Genomic DNA, 16,491 nt, shown 5'->3' on the forward strand with positions numbered 1-16,491 from the left:
TTTTTTGGTACCAATTTTTTTAAGTTTGTAGGGGGGGGGTGCTTTTTAAATGGAAGATATTGGGGCAATCTTGAAGAAAGTGTTATGGTTTCCACCGACTTGGAAGCTAAGCAGACGTGAATGGACAGTTTCTGTTTTAAGTAGAGATTTTATGGTGTTGAATTTGGAGCTAAAGAATGAAACTGTCCTCTGGGTGCATGGCTGTGTATACACTGGGCTGCTGTATCCTATTTTGTAGTAAGTCTTTTGATGGAGCTCCAGCAAGTAATAGTATTTTTGTTTGTCATTAATTTAAAACAGTGATTTGTTTTATCGTTTTAAACTTATTTGGTTTACCTGCGAAGGTGTCTGAAGCTTTGAAGATTTTGCTGTGTTTTTGTTAACTTGACATGTTTTCCCTGCTTTATCTCTGTCCTAGATTTTGGTTGAAAGTGTTTTGTTTGACCCTCTTTCTCCAGATGGGTGACTGTGTTTTGAACATTTAGGAAGGTAGTATAAAGTAGGTTGTCTGCATCATCTAGAGGAATGGTTTTGAACATTCCAACTTAATGGAGTAAGTAAGAATGGCTGAAAGTTTTAGTTTTGCTGAGTTTATACAATTAAAATGGTATTTCTTGGGTTTAGGAATTGTTTCTAAGAGCTAAAGGTTGGTAGATGATCACTAAATGTGTCTGATAAGGTGCCTGAAGAACAAATTTTATTAGGTTGGTTTGTTAGAAACCAATCTACTCCTGATTTTTTTTCCTATTTGACTTGAGTCTGGTTGAGGTATGAATGATTTGAGTAACCGTACAAGTTTAGTGTCTGTGAGATGCGATTTGTCACCCAGGATTGCTTCATGGTGAATATTTGATACAGTTCAAGAGAGAAAAGTTTCTGTTGTCAGTGTTATTACCAGCTGAGATATATTGAGCTATGATGGAAGCTTTTCGTGTCATTTAGTCTGAGGCGATAGATGATATCAGCATTGTTGAAGGGGGGAGGGGGGTATACTTGGGTAGAGAAAGAATTTAAAGGGTGTTAGAATACATTATAACTTCACCAACTTTTTTGGCTTTCTGTCAAATCTGTATATGTTGTAACCTGGTGGGGTGATTTCCTCAGTTTTGATGAATGGCTTCAGCCAAGTTTCAGTGATGGCTAAGCGGTCATGCACGTGTATTTGACCATGCATGAAGGTCAGTTTTGTTACTGATGCTTCTAATGGGAATATTTATTTTGCTTCCATGGACTCTCTGACCAGTCCATTTTATCTAAGTGTTTCATGGAAAAGGGCCATAAGAAGTCAGTCAATTGGAGTAAAAAAAAAAAAAGTCATTTTGAGGAAAGGATTGACCCAAAGAGCAGTGACGGCACAGAAGCCAAATTAAAAAAAACACACACCCATACACACACAAAAACATATCCCATGAGGAAAAACATTATGGGAAATAGATGCACATATGTACGAAGCAATATACTGATTTCATCTTTAAGCAGAATTGTATGATATTGGAAAGCTGCTTTGACAAGATAACAAAGCTGAAGAAGACAGAACTCAAATATGCTTCACTGGTTTTGAAATCATTTTGCCACAGCTTGTGTTCTTTAGTCTTGTTTTTATGTACCAGTAGCAGTGTGACAAACAGCAGTTAGTCACTCCCCTCCACTCCCTGTGTCCCATAAATCTGGCTTGCACTTCCCTAATGCTCATTCACCATTTGTGGTAATTCTCGACTTTGGCTAACTAAGGTCGATGGCTAGCTGAAGTGTCATATTCCATGTGGTTTCTGGGACTTTGTATCATCCATGATGACTGTTGTGGTTTTCATATACTAGGCCTCCAGCCATTCTTGATGGCCAACAAGCTCAGTGCAATGCCATCTTTGCTGAGGCAAAGATGGCTTGTGCTGTTCATGCATTCACTTTGCTGTGTTGGACAGCTTGCACTTCTTGAACATCTTTGCACTCCTGATTTCCCTGCATATATTCACTGCACTTCTTGGAATTCATTGGGAATTTGCCAGCTCCCCCTCTCTCGGATGGGCAAGCTAGTACCTGCTACTAACTCTGCATTCCCTGGTTGACTATTCAATCAGTGTTTAGAATGCTGTACTGATCCTGGAGGTGGTTATAGAAGGGTCACTATCCTTACTGCTTTATGGAGCTGGCCCTACAGTTTTACTTTTGACTTAGAATCAAACAGTGCATTTTAGTTTGGATGCTTGCATGAAAAAGTGTGAAATACATATCTTTTGCAAAACCATAATGAAGATAGGATGAAGAGGGCTACTGCCACAAACTCAGGGGTCATGATTAGCACTGTAAAAGATGTCACCATTAGTCCTTGCAAGTCAGCATTCCAAAGAACGCAAACCCTGACACTCATACAGTCTTTTAAGTTAACAGCACAGCTGTTTGAACAATTTAAAATGCTGGTTATATATTAGCCGGTGTTAAAATGATACTGGTATAGGTCTTCGACACAGTCTGTAGTAAAAATAGGAAAGAAAATTTTCACTGTTTTGAGAGAATGGTGCCCAGTGGATTCTCCAGGTTGCCAACTGCCTCAGTCACAGTTCTCACTTTTTGCTGTACATTTGCTGATTTCATTGCCATTTCAGTTGTCTTGTTAGAATCTGTATTGTTGCAAAGTTATTTTCCAGTCTGCTGTGTTTGTATTTCTTATCGTGTACTAATGTTGAGGTGCTTGTCTACTATAGATTTGTAATGGAGCATTTTTCAACAGTGAGTTTGAATTTTTTTTTTGCTACTAGTACATAAGACTGACAAATTGATATCTTGTTGCATCCACTGAAAATATTCTTTCTGCAGGTCTTGAAAGAGACAAGTTTGACAACAAGACTGTGACATTTGAAGAACATATCAAAGAAGAACATAATATGTGGCATTACCTGTTTTTTATTGTTCTGGTGAAAGTGAAAGATTCTACAGAATATACTGGCCCAGAGAGTTATGTAGCTGAGATGATAAAGGTAAGTTTGTTAATTCAGCCAGTGTTTGGAATTGGAGCACAGTGCTAGATAGCATTATGCTTTCAGCATTTGAAATGTGTGAAAGGGAGGAAACTGTAGTTCATATAAATGTTTTGGAGCTTTTGACAGTTTTGTGTACACTGCCAAAAGTTAGTGGTATTCCCTGCACAGAGGAGTGTGTGACTATCGAAATACTATAGTACTCCAATATGTAGTAGTTAGTCCTTTTCTGCGATAGTAATTGATATTAAATTTACTGCAAAGAGAATGCCTAGGTGGGTTTATCTGTCGGTCCTCATTTTCATTTCATGATTCATTGCTTTTGTATTGCCTTGAATTTGCTTTGCATTGAGTATATATCCAGCAGATTTTCCTTTTTTAATTCTGAATGGATTCAGGTAGAGAGGTGTGAATCTACAGAGAGCAAAATATGTTTTAATGCTGCCTGTATTGCTGTTTCTGCAAGGTTGCATGACATCAAACTGAATAATGGGGTGATGTGGGAAGAACAGCCTTCTAAGTGTGATATGTGGGGAGGAGGTCTTTCTTGCACAAAAAAAAAAAAAAGTTTATTACTTGCAAGCAAAGTTTTTCTTTTGCCATGAACTATATTTTATACATCTGTAATGATTACATTAGCAGTAATGTTTACTGGGTTGTGATAAAGAAAATGAGTTACCAATGTTTGAAACAGTGTCATGGGGGAAAACCATTTTAGTAGCTTGTTGGTAGTACTAAAGAATAGGTAAACTGTAAATGTAGAAGTGTTTGTGAAACAGTCTGAAAATGTATGAGCCCTAGCACCTAGGATCATATATCTGTGAGATAGTTTAGATGCAGGTGGTGCAAATAGTCTTTTGTAAAGACCCTTCGATTGTCCATTCTTATGACCCATGATGCCAGAGTACAGCAACTGAAGTTATTTGATTTTAACGGGCTGCTGCAGTGTGTGGGCAGGTGCCTGCAAGAGCAAAATAAGTGTTGTACTGTCTTATTCATATAGTCTTGTCAAGTTTTGTGGTGCATGATTCTTTTCCGTTTCCTTTACTGCACATAATGTACACAAACTCATCTGTCCTGTTGCTCTTCTTCATTGCAAGGATTATATCAGATATTCATGCCCACATTTCCCTTCTAGTTGTGGTGCTATGCAGTGTTGTCACAGAGGTGTGCACACTTATGTATGCACATTCTAATAAACCCGTTACCTTCTTCCTTAGAGGCAGAGTACCGGTATGGATGAGTAAAGCTTTTTATATCTTCCACCAGTGGCTTGTACACTTTAGATGGTTCACTTGCACCCTTTCTTTTAGGTTGGGGAAGAACTACTCCTTCCCATGACCGCTCTGCTCCACAATCCTTTTCTCAGCCCCATTTGCCCTTGACCATTAGTCTAGCCCTGGAAACAAATTTCCTGTCTTAGTGGTCTGAGTAATATCTAACCGGAAAATCAACTATCTTCCAGTGATGTCTAAAACCATATAACTGTATGTGGTAGTAACTGCCCTGGCCACATGCACATTCCTGCATTTCTCTAACTTTAATTTATTCCAGTGACTCCATTCATATGGATCATTGCTGTTTAGCTAGTGCGTACCCCCACCTTACAGAATTAAATGAACTGTGTAATAGGTTAATATGGAGCCATGCTCATTTAAAATCATTGGGTTCCAGTAAAGCATAATGCTCAATATCTTATTACACCTACATAAAGATTAAACCATTTCACAGCTTAAAATGTTATAACAAGATTAAGATCATTAATTATGTGGTCATAAAGTATTAAGCATGTTAAGCATTGTGCTTTATTGAAAGGCCATTAAATTGAATTGAGTACCCTAGCCTGTGAGTAATGCTGACATCTAGATGAATGTCATCAGTGTTTGTATAAAAGAAAAAAAAGGCGGGGAGGCAGCAGCTGCTGAACAGTGGCAGCTGACTAGTTCATGGTTCAGAACTCGATTCTAGGAGTTGCAGAGTATATTTTGAAGCTGGTGTAGATACACAACAAGAAAAAATGTGTTGTCTGATGAGGAAACAGTTGTGCAATCAGTGGTTGCTTTCATTAGAACATTCCTTTAAATGTCACAAATTCAAACATTGCATTATTCTTTCTGTTCCTCTATTACTATTTAAATAGAGTAGTCTGTTTTGGTCTGAAGCAATGTCTTTCCTGGGTCATAGTCGAAAATTATCTTTGAGTAGCCAGCCTGTCCAGTCAAGAAATGATAAATAAAGGCTAAGGAAATAGGGCCAGGCAGAGGTTATACCCTTCTTAGAAGTAGGTCTGAAGTCTGTCCTTGAGATAGCTTATTGTGTTATGTCAACACTCTGAATGTTGAGTGCTGGGGTTTATTCCCTTCCTGCGCTTCTGATCCTAAGGATGGGAGGATGCTTGTTTTTGTGATTCTCTGCTGTGATTTTTAAAATAGAGCTATGTGGGTACATAGTTTACCACTACTGCCTTTGTTTAAGCTTCATTCATTTTGTATCACGAAAAGATTTTAAACGGTCTCAAAATGTTCCACAACATTGTAATGTCTCTTTCTTGTGTTGCCAGGTATAGAATAAGGTAATCTACAAATGGAGACAGCTTTTCTAGAGTACCATACCAATTATTTCTATGAATTTCTGAGTCCCTTTTTTCTTTGCCAATGGTTCTAAATGTATTGCAAATACAAAAGATGGAAGAGGACACCCCTGCCTGCTTCTTCTGCTCAAGCAGCAATTATCAAAGAGGACCCCACCTGTTGTAATTTTTGCCTTCAATCCCACATATATCCCCCTAATCAACCTTGTATTTTTTTTAGGAAGTGCAAATGCTTCCATTGCCCTGCTCATACATTTTCAGCTTACTCTATCAAGGGTGGCCTAATGGTTAAGGTGTTTGCCTTGCAAACATAAGGTGTAGGGTTTGAGTCTCGCAAGGGATAATTGGCTAGGCTTACAATGGCTTGCAAGGGCAGTTAGCCTAGTACTAACCTACGAAACATCATGCTTTCTCTCCTTCAAGACCCACCAACAATGGTATTTTCTTACATTCTGCTTCCCTCTGGATCATCAATGTTCTGTTAATTTTGTCAAATGTTTGCCTCCCCTCCACAAAACCAGAATGATCCATATCCATCAGTTTTGGCATTACTTTTGCCATTCTTTTAGCCATTATAGATATATGAACACTTTATAATCCTGGATTAGTATTGAAATGGGCCTGTATGAAGATGGAGCTTTACCTTTTTTTAGTATTACAGCTACCACTGCTTTCTTCCAGGATGTTGATACTTCTCTTAAAATACTGTAAAACAAAACCTTCCAGATCTTTCATTTTTCCACTCCTAGCTTCCAAATTTCCATAGGAAATACCATCTGTTCTTGGGGACTTTCCTGTAGATTGGTTATACATCACGATTTTTCTCATCTCCTCCTATCCTAACCGTTAGTGAGACTCATTTACCTCTAACCTTGGCATATTTATTTCTTCCATAAACATTTCCATTTGTATCTCCTCTTGATTTCAATACTTCTCTGCTTTATACAGACTTTCATATAATTTCTGGAATATTTCTAATACCGCTACAGGATCTCTTGTTACTATCCTAAGATGGTGACAGCCTTTTGTACTTTCTGTTGCCGGAGTCATGCTAAATGTTTTTGTGCTCTAAGGTTATCAAAAACAGTTGCTTAACAGCACTCTTTCTACACTTGTGTATATTATCGAGATAATCCCTTATTTTCTGTTTAGGATTCTGCAGTTGATCTTCCTCATGTTCTGTGAGATTCCCCCTATTCTGCAATACTTTGACATTTGTCAGTTCTTCTAAGTAATTCTTACTTATCCATAGCTCCCGTTATTTTATTTCCACCCTATTTTTAAATCCCACCTTTATTTTAGACATACTTTTATTCTTGGTCAAGATCCGTAAACATGGAATTTAATGGTAAGAAATCAACACTAATAAAGAAAGAAAATTTTGATGGAAGTGGTTAAAAACTGAAGTAATAATAAAACATAAACAACAAAAATAACACCAGGAGACAATAGACTGGTGGTTGGCGTTCACATGTTTAATTCTCCTCTTTCACCTAACACAGACTTCTTCAGAACAGTGTGTCCATCTGCCGGATGTTCCAGCTTAGTAAATTCTACTTTGGAACACGTTAACGTGGTTCTACTCAATGCTAGGAGTCTTAACTAAAAATGCCTAAACTTGAGACCTGTGCTTTTGTGTGTATGTACATAGGCACATAAAAACATGAAACCATTCCCTATTTTCCTGTGTTTAGTGACGGTCACATCTTCAGGCCTATTGGCAGGTGTGTGTGTGGTGGTGGGGGGGGGGTGTATCTGTATTCGCCAAGGATATCACCTCATGAGAGATTCCTTAGGACACCTGGTTTGAAGTCCTGGTGTCCAACTCACCCTAAGCATGATTAATTACCACTTCATAGCTAGTTATCAAACACCCTGAATCACTTTCTAAGCATGGTAACAATCTTAGCAGCTTAGCTGAAATCTGCATTAAATCCAGCACCTTTCTACTGGGAGATTTGAAGTGTTCACCAGTAAACGGGCTAAATTACACTGCCAGAACTACATGTCCATTGCTTCCTTGACATCATAAATCCTAACTCACTCTCTTTCAGATAGTCACACATCCCAGTAGAGGCCCCAGTACACTTGTCATCATATATATGGCCATGGCTTGCACGCTCCATATGTGTCATCCTCCCTTGTTAAATCGGACCATAAGTCATTGACCTTTAAAACTGTTACTTTCCTTGCAGATACCTCAGTGTGCAGATAATTCTCAAAAGAAACCTTCTTTGGTTAGCTGATTACCTAAATAGATCAGTTGTAACCCTCCTTTGATGGGTCTTCGTGCTAAAACAGCTCCATTTGCCTCTAACTTCTTCACCCACTTACTTTTATTGATAAAAAGTCTCGATCCACAATTTCAAAAAAAAAAAAAAAACTATGGCATGTTACCCGTATACATTCATTTTTATTTATTGACCAGGGAAGTACAGCAGTGTGTAGAACCCCTTTTCACCAGAGGTCTGGGGAGAAAGGCTCCACTGGTACAATATACAATGTAAATTACCACAGTTACATTAAAAATCCCTGTTATTTTTGACAATGCAGTATTAGGTTATTAACCTTATTGATTTGATTCACATAACATAGAAGTATATCACATAAGAATATTTTCACAACAGTGCAATCACACTGATATGTTTGCACTGTCATGTTGAAATGGAGTATATCCATATTACAAGTATTTGTAGTGGAACAGCTGTAAATAATGGGTATTCATGAGTAAACACCTATATTAAAGTGAGAGACAAGATATACATGTGTATGGGTTATGTACCCTTTAGGGCATAGAGTTGTAATGATCATCCCTCTTTTTCCCCATTTCCTACATGGGGTCAGGGTTTTGTGTCAGTTGTCATCTCTCGCTATTCAGTGCTGCTGTCGTTCCTTCAACATGTATGCCTGACTGTCGCAGTCTTCTCTAACACAGTCCATCCACCTCTTTGCTAGATGCCCTCATTTCCTCATGCTTTCTTCCTGTCTGTCCCAAATCATCATCACCAGATTGTCTTCTGCTTTTCTGCACATATGCCTGAACCATCATAATCTGTTTTCTTTGATCTTTTTCTGCAATTGGAGCTGCTTTGTTTCTGCTTTTATGTCCTCATTTCTTTGTCTGTCCCACAGTGTGCATCCTACCCACCCACCAGAGGTAATTTATGTCAATCATCTACTTTCCTCAACTGCTCTGTCTTTACTGCCCAGGGTTTTGTAACTAGTAAGTTAAAGGAATAAAAGTGTTGGTCATGGACATTTGTGTCAAGAACTGTTACTCTGAGCAGAGTTATTTTTAGTGTGTGTGTGTGTGTGTGTGTGTGTGTGTGTGTGTGTGTGTGTGTGTGTGTGTGTGTGTGTGTGAGATGTAGCAAGAAGGAATCACTTGATGTTTATAAGAGATCTTATTCTACCTACCTCTAGAACACAAACAAGCAAACCAGGAAGAAATTTAAGGAAGCCATTAGGAAGCTCAAAACTGAGTATGAATTTAAAATCTCTGCTAAAATTGTAAAAAAAATCTACAAAACTTTATATCAGGAAGTTAAGAACTGAAACTCAACAGTTTTCACTGCTACTTAACAATAATGCTGCCTACTCTGACCCAAGGAAATAACTACTATCCTAGCTGACAATTTTAGTGCTTATTTATTCCACCCACATTTGTAGCTGTTTCACAAATCCCACTGTCCCAGATACTTTTGAACAAGTCTCCTCAGCCTTTTCAACTGCTAAAAATATCTCCTCCATGGACCCTGGTAGTATACCATGGTATCAGATTACTGGTACAAAATGTGGGCTATATGACCCCTCCTCTTCAATCTCACCGTTTACACTAGTCACATTACTGATGCCTGAAGAACAGCTATTGCTCTACTGTTAACACCAGAGTGGCAGAGCCACATATCTTGGTAATTACAGAGCCATTAGTCTCACTAACCTTGTATGCAGACCTCATTATCTGGACGTTGAAAATCTCTCAACTCTGGACCCTCAACAATTCATCTTTGTCAAAGGAAGGTGCTGCTCTCATAATCTCATTAAATCACCAATGCAGATTATAGTGGTTGATGCAAATATCTACAGCATATCTGGACCTGAACTTGTCTTTTGACGCACTTCCTCATGGAGACATTGACAACCTTGTAAATTTGAATATAAATGCTTACGTTGTGCAATAGATAGTTAACCTGGTTATCTGACAAAAGCTATGCATCTAAAGTTGCAAGTTCACTTCTGAAAGCAAAAACGTTACCAGTAGTGTACCACATAGCTCAATATTAAGCTGTCTCCTACTTTGCATCTATTTTTCAGACCTTCATGTGAACTCCCTGCCAGTAGTCACCTAATTTGCTGACCTCTGTAAATTAGGTGTTTGTATTTAGTCTTCCACTAAATCACAACTGCTCCATCATGAGTAAGTCATGTTAACAGTTGGTGCGAGCATAATAGTCTCAAATTAAATGTGAAAAAATGTATAGTTCAATTTGGTAAACATAACACTTTCACATACAGTTAGATGACACTGCCCTCCAATTAGATACTTTCAAGCTTGGGTGTTTTTATTGATAATTACTTACCTTTTGACCCAACTTTTTTCAATATTAGTTTAGAAAGGCTTCAGTCTGGCTCATCCTGTTTCCACAGATATCTGTCTAGATCCAACGTTGTCCCCTTTTACTCCTAACCCGTCATACCTATTATTGAATATATTGTCCCCTTTGGAACATATTTAAACAGTTGTCTCATCAAATATTGAATGCTATAAAGAGTGAACACAGCATTCTTTTAGAATGAATCTACAAAGATTGATGAAAAAGAAAATAAAAAACCCTAGTGTGTCTGCAGGGGGACCACCCCCACACCTAACTTTTTATAGACCAACTCTGGGATTGCACAATAGCAGGAAAAGGGCAAATGCCTAGATCCAGCTGTTATACAGTCTCACAAGCAAAGCCGGCTGTCAAACAAGGAAAAAGATCGTTCACTCCCTTGTTTCCGCTCTTTCAAACTGCAACCATTTAATCGTACATCTCAACTTGAGACGTCAACAATTGATAACATAAAAAATGGCTCCTGCTTTTACCCTCTGATGGTTAATACATTTGTTGCTTTTCCCATGAGGAGGGGGTAACAGATAAAGTGTGTATGTTCTGGAGGTAATCATAATAGCTGAGATACTATTAGATCAAAGGAAGGATTTAAAAAATGAACCAACTATTTTCTTAAAGCAGGAGGAATGAGCCAACCAATCAGCCTACTCACTTAGCACATTTTTCTTCTGTTATATAGGTTTGCAGTCTGGCTGTATATGAGACTCTATCAAAATGTTAGTGAAGAACTGAAAGACAACACTGAGCAAGCATTGAAAAATGGTAGCTGAAACTGAACTAGAAATCTAGTTTTTGCTATATTAGGAAGCTAAATCAACACCTAGCAATGCTCTGAGCTAATTTATATTGATATTGCCTACTCTGACTACAAGGGTAGAGCTGATCTACTATGGCATTTAATGTCTACTTCATATTTAAAGTTGCTGAAGTTATGCATATCCATGAATTTCCTGCCTTTACCTTTGATTACCATGAGGCAACTGCCTGTTCCAAGACCAAGCATACAATATCCATGGTGCCTGACAAAAGTACAATTCTGCCTAATGCAATGCTATGTACTCCATGTGAGCCTCTCCTAAATGTCTGTAGCGTAAGCCTCTTTGCAGGATGATTTGGAAACTAGTACAATGTACAAATAAGGTAATGGGTCAGATGCTTACTCAACTTAAGCTTTATTTTAGGATATCCCACTTCTTATCTCCAGGGCCACAAGTGTCATTGACAGACTTGTGCTCATTCCAAAAATTGAATACGCTGTCATCTACCACCACACACAAGTTACAAGTAGCTAAAAGTAATGCATTTTGTATTTTGTACTACTTGCTGATATTTATACCCATTGTTAACTGTTAAAACAACTTTCACTGTCTTCCGGTTGTACATAGGAGATACTTCATCTTTTATAGGCCCCAGTGTGGTGAACTGTGACTTTTCATGCTGCAAAGGACTTGCTTTCCTCCATCTTTCACCTCCACCCATACAAAGGGTCTAGATCTCCAACAAGTAAGTACATCCTGCTGGCAGGGCAGATTCATCTCCAAGCACATACCCCATCTGTGGAATAAATTACCTCTACACCTAGCAGCCTGAATCTTGACAACTGGATGTGTAGCCATAAATTCTGTCCCACCCAAACCGGTTTTCTTCCCTTCCTCCCCCCTTGGATGTAGGAAGTGCATACTGACATTGGGTGCTGACTAGTCATCAGTGGTCCTTGGACTGATTTGGCTTGATACACGTAACATGTTATAATGCTATTAAAGGCCTTCTTAGTTAACATACTTCAGATTAAGCTGTCTAATGTCTGTCCTGTATTTATAATGACAGATACAAAAAGAGAGACCCTCAGTTTTTTTTCTCCACACGAGCATGTCACATCATCTGCATCTTTTTAAAACAGTGTCTGTGAATGATACTTGACTGTGATACAAGCAGCTGTCCGTATTACAAGCTATATATGCCCATTCAAGCTAAAGAGGTATTTTTGATAGACCTGTTTAGTAAGGTATTCTACCTTGACAGTCCTCCATCTGTTTCCTTACTTGAAGGTTGCACTCTGGTAATGTAGTACTGCAGGAATCCTCCTCAAAGTAATATTGTACTGTTGAATGAGATAAGTCACTATATCATTAGCCTAGACAGAGAGAGAGAGAGTTGACATAACGGTTCCTTAACAGGGTGCAGAATTCGATTCTCACCTTTGACAGAAATTGGCTAGGCTTAAAAAGATCCAGAAAGGGCAACTAGCTTAGTACTTTATTTGAGATTAATCAGAGTTTCTTTAATTCATGACAGGTGTGTACCCAAGAAGACTGAATGATGTAATTAAATCAAAATGTGCTTCAACAAAGTATTAGTTTAAGGGTGAGCACACTTATGCAACCAGCTTATTGTACGTTTTTTATTTTTTTTATATTTTCCCCCTAACAAATTTGTTTCTCAGTTGAATTGTACAGGTTATAGGTCACATTAAAGGTGGGAAATGTTTTGAAATAATTTGTTGTGGTCTCATTTTTATATATATCAAAAAACTGGCATTTTAACAGGGATGTGTACACTTTTTGTAGCCACTGTACATGGGGGCAAACGCTGACCTCATAGCTGTTCCCCTGCAGTTGCATATACAATTCTCCATTGGATTCAAAAATATTTTCTAAACTGAAATTAATCAACTCTAAAATATATTGTGTTTTTGGAGTACCTTTCAAAAAATATAACACAGCCTCCATACCAAATGAATGTTGGATACTCATATACAAGCTTACGACATCTGTAATCATAAAGTGCATATAATTTGTCTAATATTTTTTATTTTGTCCATGAATTCAAAAACATCCTTAATAAAAGAAAGCAGTTTAATAACTTCTTCCAATAAATACTTGTGCAAAAAGCAAGATAGTTATGAATGAAATAGCCACATGCAAACACAATGGGGCGACCTGGTGGATCCACCATACTCTTATGGATTTTGGGTGCACAAAAAAAACTAAGTCATAGTACATCCTTTAATATTAAACTTGTATTGTATAGCTTCATATGAAAAGTATTTCAATCTAAACCTTTTATTTAATAAATTTTTATACTGATCCAATGCTTTCTGGTAAAATTCTAACCCCCCACCTTTTCATATAGTCTCTTATTTAAATGTACATAACACATTTTCATATATTGTGTAAAATGAAGTACCACCAATTTCCCACCTTTATCTGCAGGCTTAAACACCAACTGTCTATTCTGACTAAGTTTCTACAAACTTAATCATTCATGTTTACTTAAATTTAACACAATATTAGCTTTATTTTCATAAAACAGTTTGTTCCTTTTCCTTGTTATGATGTACTAAGGTTGAAAAGTGTACTGTATATCATTTTTAGAAGGGGGTACAAAATCACTTCTATATACAATTCCTTCTGTATCAAACTTATAATAAGCATTGTTTTCACATTCTGACATAAAGGAATAAAAACTATCCATTAGTTTCACTCTGTTCATTTTCACATTCATCCATTTTTTCCATATTCCCTTTATCCCCCGTTAAGAAGTCCCTTAAATGAAACTTTCTAACTAATTTAAAAATTTCACGTTTAATTTCGTGCATTCTAGGTAATACAGTGGGAATAAATTTTAAACCTCTGTTTAAAACTAACATTTCATCCTCTTACATTACATCCTGATAAATTCACTAAATCGGTTTGACCATTAGCAGTTACTTGTTTAGTCACATTAATACCATTTGTCTCATTTGTGCAATCGGGAATTGTAGGATAATTCCCTGTAATAGTCCAATCCATTTTCCTGGTTGCTCCTTGACCTTTTTCAATTGTCACTCTGAAAAGTCCATCCTAGGCTTAAGATTCAGAAGGGCAGCTAGCCTAGTACTTGTATATGAACTGAGAGGTAAAGACAAATGAATTATAAATCACCATGTCCATAGCAATGGTACTGTTGCCTCAAGTTACCAACAAAAACTATATGTAGTTTGTTTTTGCTGTGTTGATTATTTTCATTTTTCTGTGAATGAAACAAGTGTCTTTACCAACCAACTGTATGAAGTAATATATTCTTATGAAATTATTTGCCATACAAATGGAACTGGCACACATGCTCATGACAGGAGCTATCATACTAGGTAATCTGTGACTGCTTAAAAAAAGGCAGTATTATTAATAAATTTCTCAAAGGATCTCCACCCCCCCTCCCCCACACACACACACACACACCTCTACTCACTGTCCCCTTCCAGGACCCCTTTTTTTTTTAAAAAACAAGCTAAATGGAAGTAAAAGTGCAACTTGAATTTAAAGATTTCTTAATTTATTTTATTTATTTATTTTATTTTATTTTACATTTGTTGACCGGGCTAGTCTAGCTGGATATATATCCATTTTCAGTAGAGGCCCGGGGAGAAAAGCTCCACACACGTATACAAAAATATAAAAAGTATAAAAAATATTGTTACATGGTAAATACAGGATTAATAAACCAAAATAAAACAGGAAGTTTTTACATTTCAAAGATCAGAACACAATTAAAAGTAACAGTGCACATAATATTGCTTAAGAAAGCTAAAACAGTTATAATAACCAAATGGAACAGGAAGTTTATACATTTCAGAGATCAGAACACATTAAGAAAAGTAACAGTGAACATAATATTGCTTAAGAAAGCTAAAACAGTTATTATACTGTAAGAGTTATGTACAATGGGATCACAACAGGTTCAAGGATATAAGCAATAAGTTGATTAGAGTTTAAATAGTGCCAGTCAATACAAGATTGAGTAATTAAATGTTTGAAACTTTGGTTAGAAGAGGAAGAAACAGGGGGTAGAGATGGTTGTTAGTCAGGATTAGTATTTTCACACTGTGTATGTTTGCCGGATGCTTTTCATATAAAAATTGTATTTAGCAAAAATGCCAGTCGATGTAACATTTTCACTTTCCTCACTGTTTGTGTAATGTGAGAAAAATGATTTTGTAATGGGACGGAATCTCAAACCCACCCTGGGTGGCATACCTGTCAACTGCTCCACATTTTGCAGAATGCACTTTTGTTTGGGGGTGGCTAGCAGCACCATAAAGCATGACAGACACTAATGGCATTCCGTGCCAGGTGAACGAGGTGGAACAGTAGGAACATACCTTTCAACTGTTCCTGATTTGCCTCATTTTTGAGCTGACCCTCATAATTTGAGAATTAGTCACTAATGTCAGATATTAATGTCTTACTTAATTGTTTTGAAACAAAATGTTGATACAAATATTTTTATTAACTTTTTGAGTTAAAGACCTAATTAAACCCACTGCCTCCCTGATTTTGTGTTTTATCCAAAATTCTTTAGCAAAGTTGCAGTGTGTGTGTGTGTACACACGGAGCATAGTTTTGTTTCTTAATTGAGCCCATTGTTGCAGAATATCTGATTTTTCATAATTTCTTGACTGACTCATTAAATTCTACATTTTCTGACAAAATTCTGAGGATTACAGTTGGACAATAATGCAAGTCATTGGATTTTTCATAGTTCAGAATAATGCATGTGGATGGAACAACTGTTGCTCTGTTAATGTGCAAGTAAATGAGAGTTGTCTTTCAGTGCTAACAGATGAATATCTGAACAGTTAATGAAGTGCTTCTCAGTCAAAACTGCCAAGTTTGAGTCCTTCCGTCTCCATTTGCCACTGCCTGAATTTGAGAAAGTCACTTAACCAGGCAATTGTCCCAGGTGAACACTGGAAAGGGACACTTTGTTTTGTGGGTGTATCCACTTAACTAGCTCTTTAACACCTATGTGATGTGGAATGCCACATCTGTAGCAACCTACATATGCCCCTGCATTCCAGAGCATTTTCTGAAAAATCTGCTTCAAAAACATAAACAAATGTGAATATTTTATGAACAATAAAAGCTGCTAAAACTGTACAAATAACGTGATCAGTAAGAAGTTTTCTTTGCAGTGACGGTCAGTGCATTCATAGTTTTTTCCAGAAATAATATATATTAATTCTCATCAACCCACAATTATATATATATAATTATACAAACCTTCATAAATGGTCATATCTTGCAAAATGTACAACAGGGTGCACAACATCCAGCCCCGGGCCAAATCTGACCCTTGACGCAACACCATCCAGCCCCGAGAGAGTAACCCAACATTTTTTAAAAAAGTGAAAAAATGCTATGTCATCAGTCATGCAAGCCTTCCAGCATGTGCTTACTTACCTAATTGAGTGCATTTGCACACAGATCTAATTTTAGCTGCGGAAGTAACTATTCTTTGTTTATAACTTGTAGTCTGTAAACAGTAGTTACTT

The 16,491-nt window shown here is 37.2% G+C and overlaps 1 protein-coding gene across 1 annotated transcript in view; it reads left to right on the forward strand.

Moving 5' to 3' along the window:
- Nucleotides 1-16,491, forward strand: part of ITPR1 (inositol 1,4,5-trisphosphate receptor type 1) — a 2,510,606-nt gene that overhangs the window by 2,285,495 nt on the left and 208,620 nt on the right. Inside the window, exon 54 of the mRNA XM_044076407.1 lies at nt 2,815-2,975. Coding sequence (XP_043932342.1) covers nt 2,815-2,975 — 161 coding nt within the window. The remainder of the gene's footprint in view (nt 1-2,814; nt 2,976-16,491) is intronic.

Source organism: Protopterus annectens, chromosome 7.part0 (genome assembly GCF_019279795.1).
Source record: "Protopterus annectens isolate FY-2018-M chromosome 7.part0, PAN1.0, whole genome shotgun sequence".
NCBI classification, from domain to species: Eukaryota; Metazoa; Chordata; order Ceratodontiformes; family Protopteridae; genus Protopterus; species Protopterus annectens.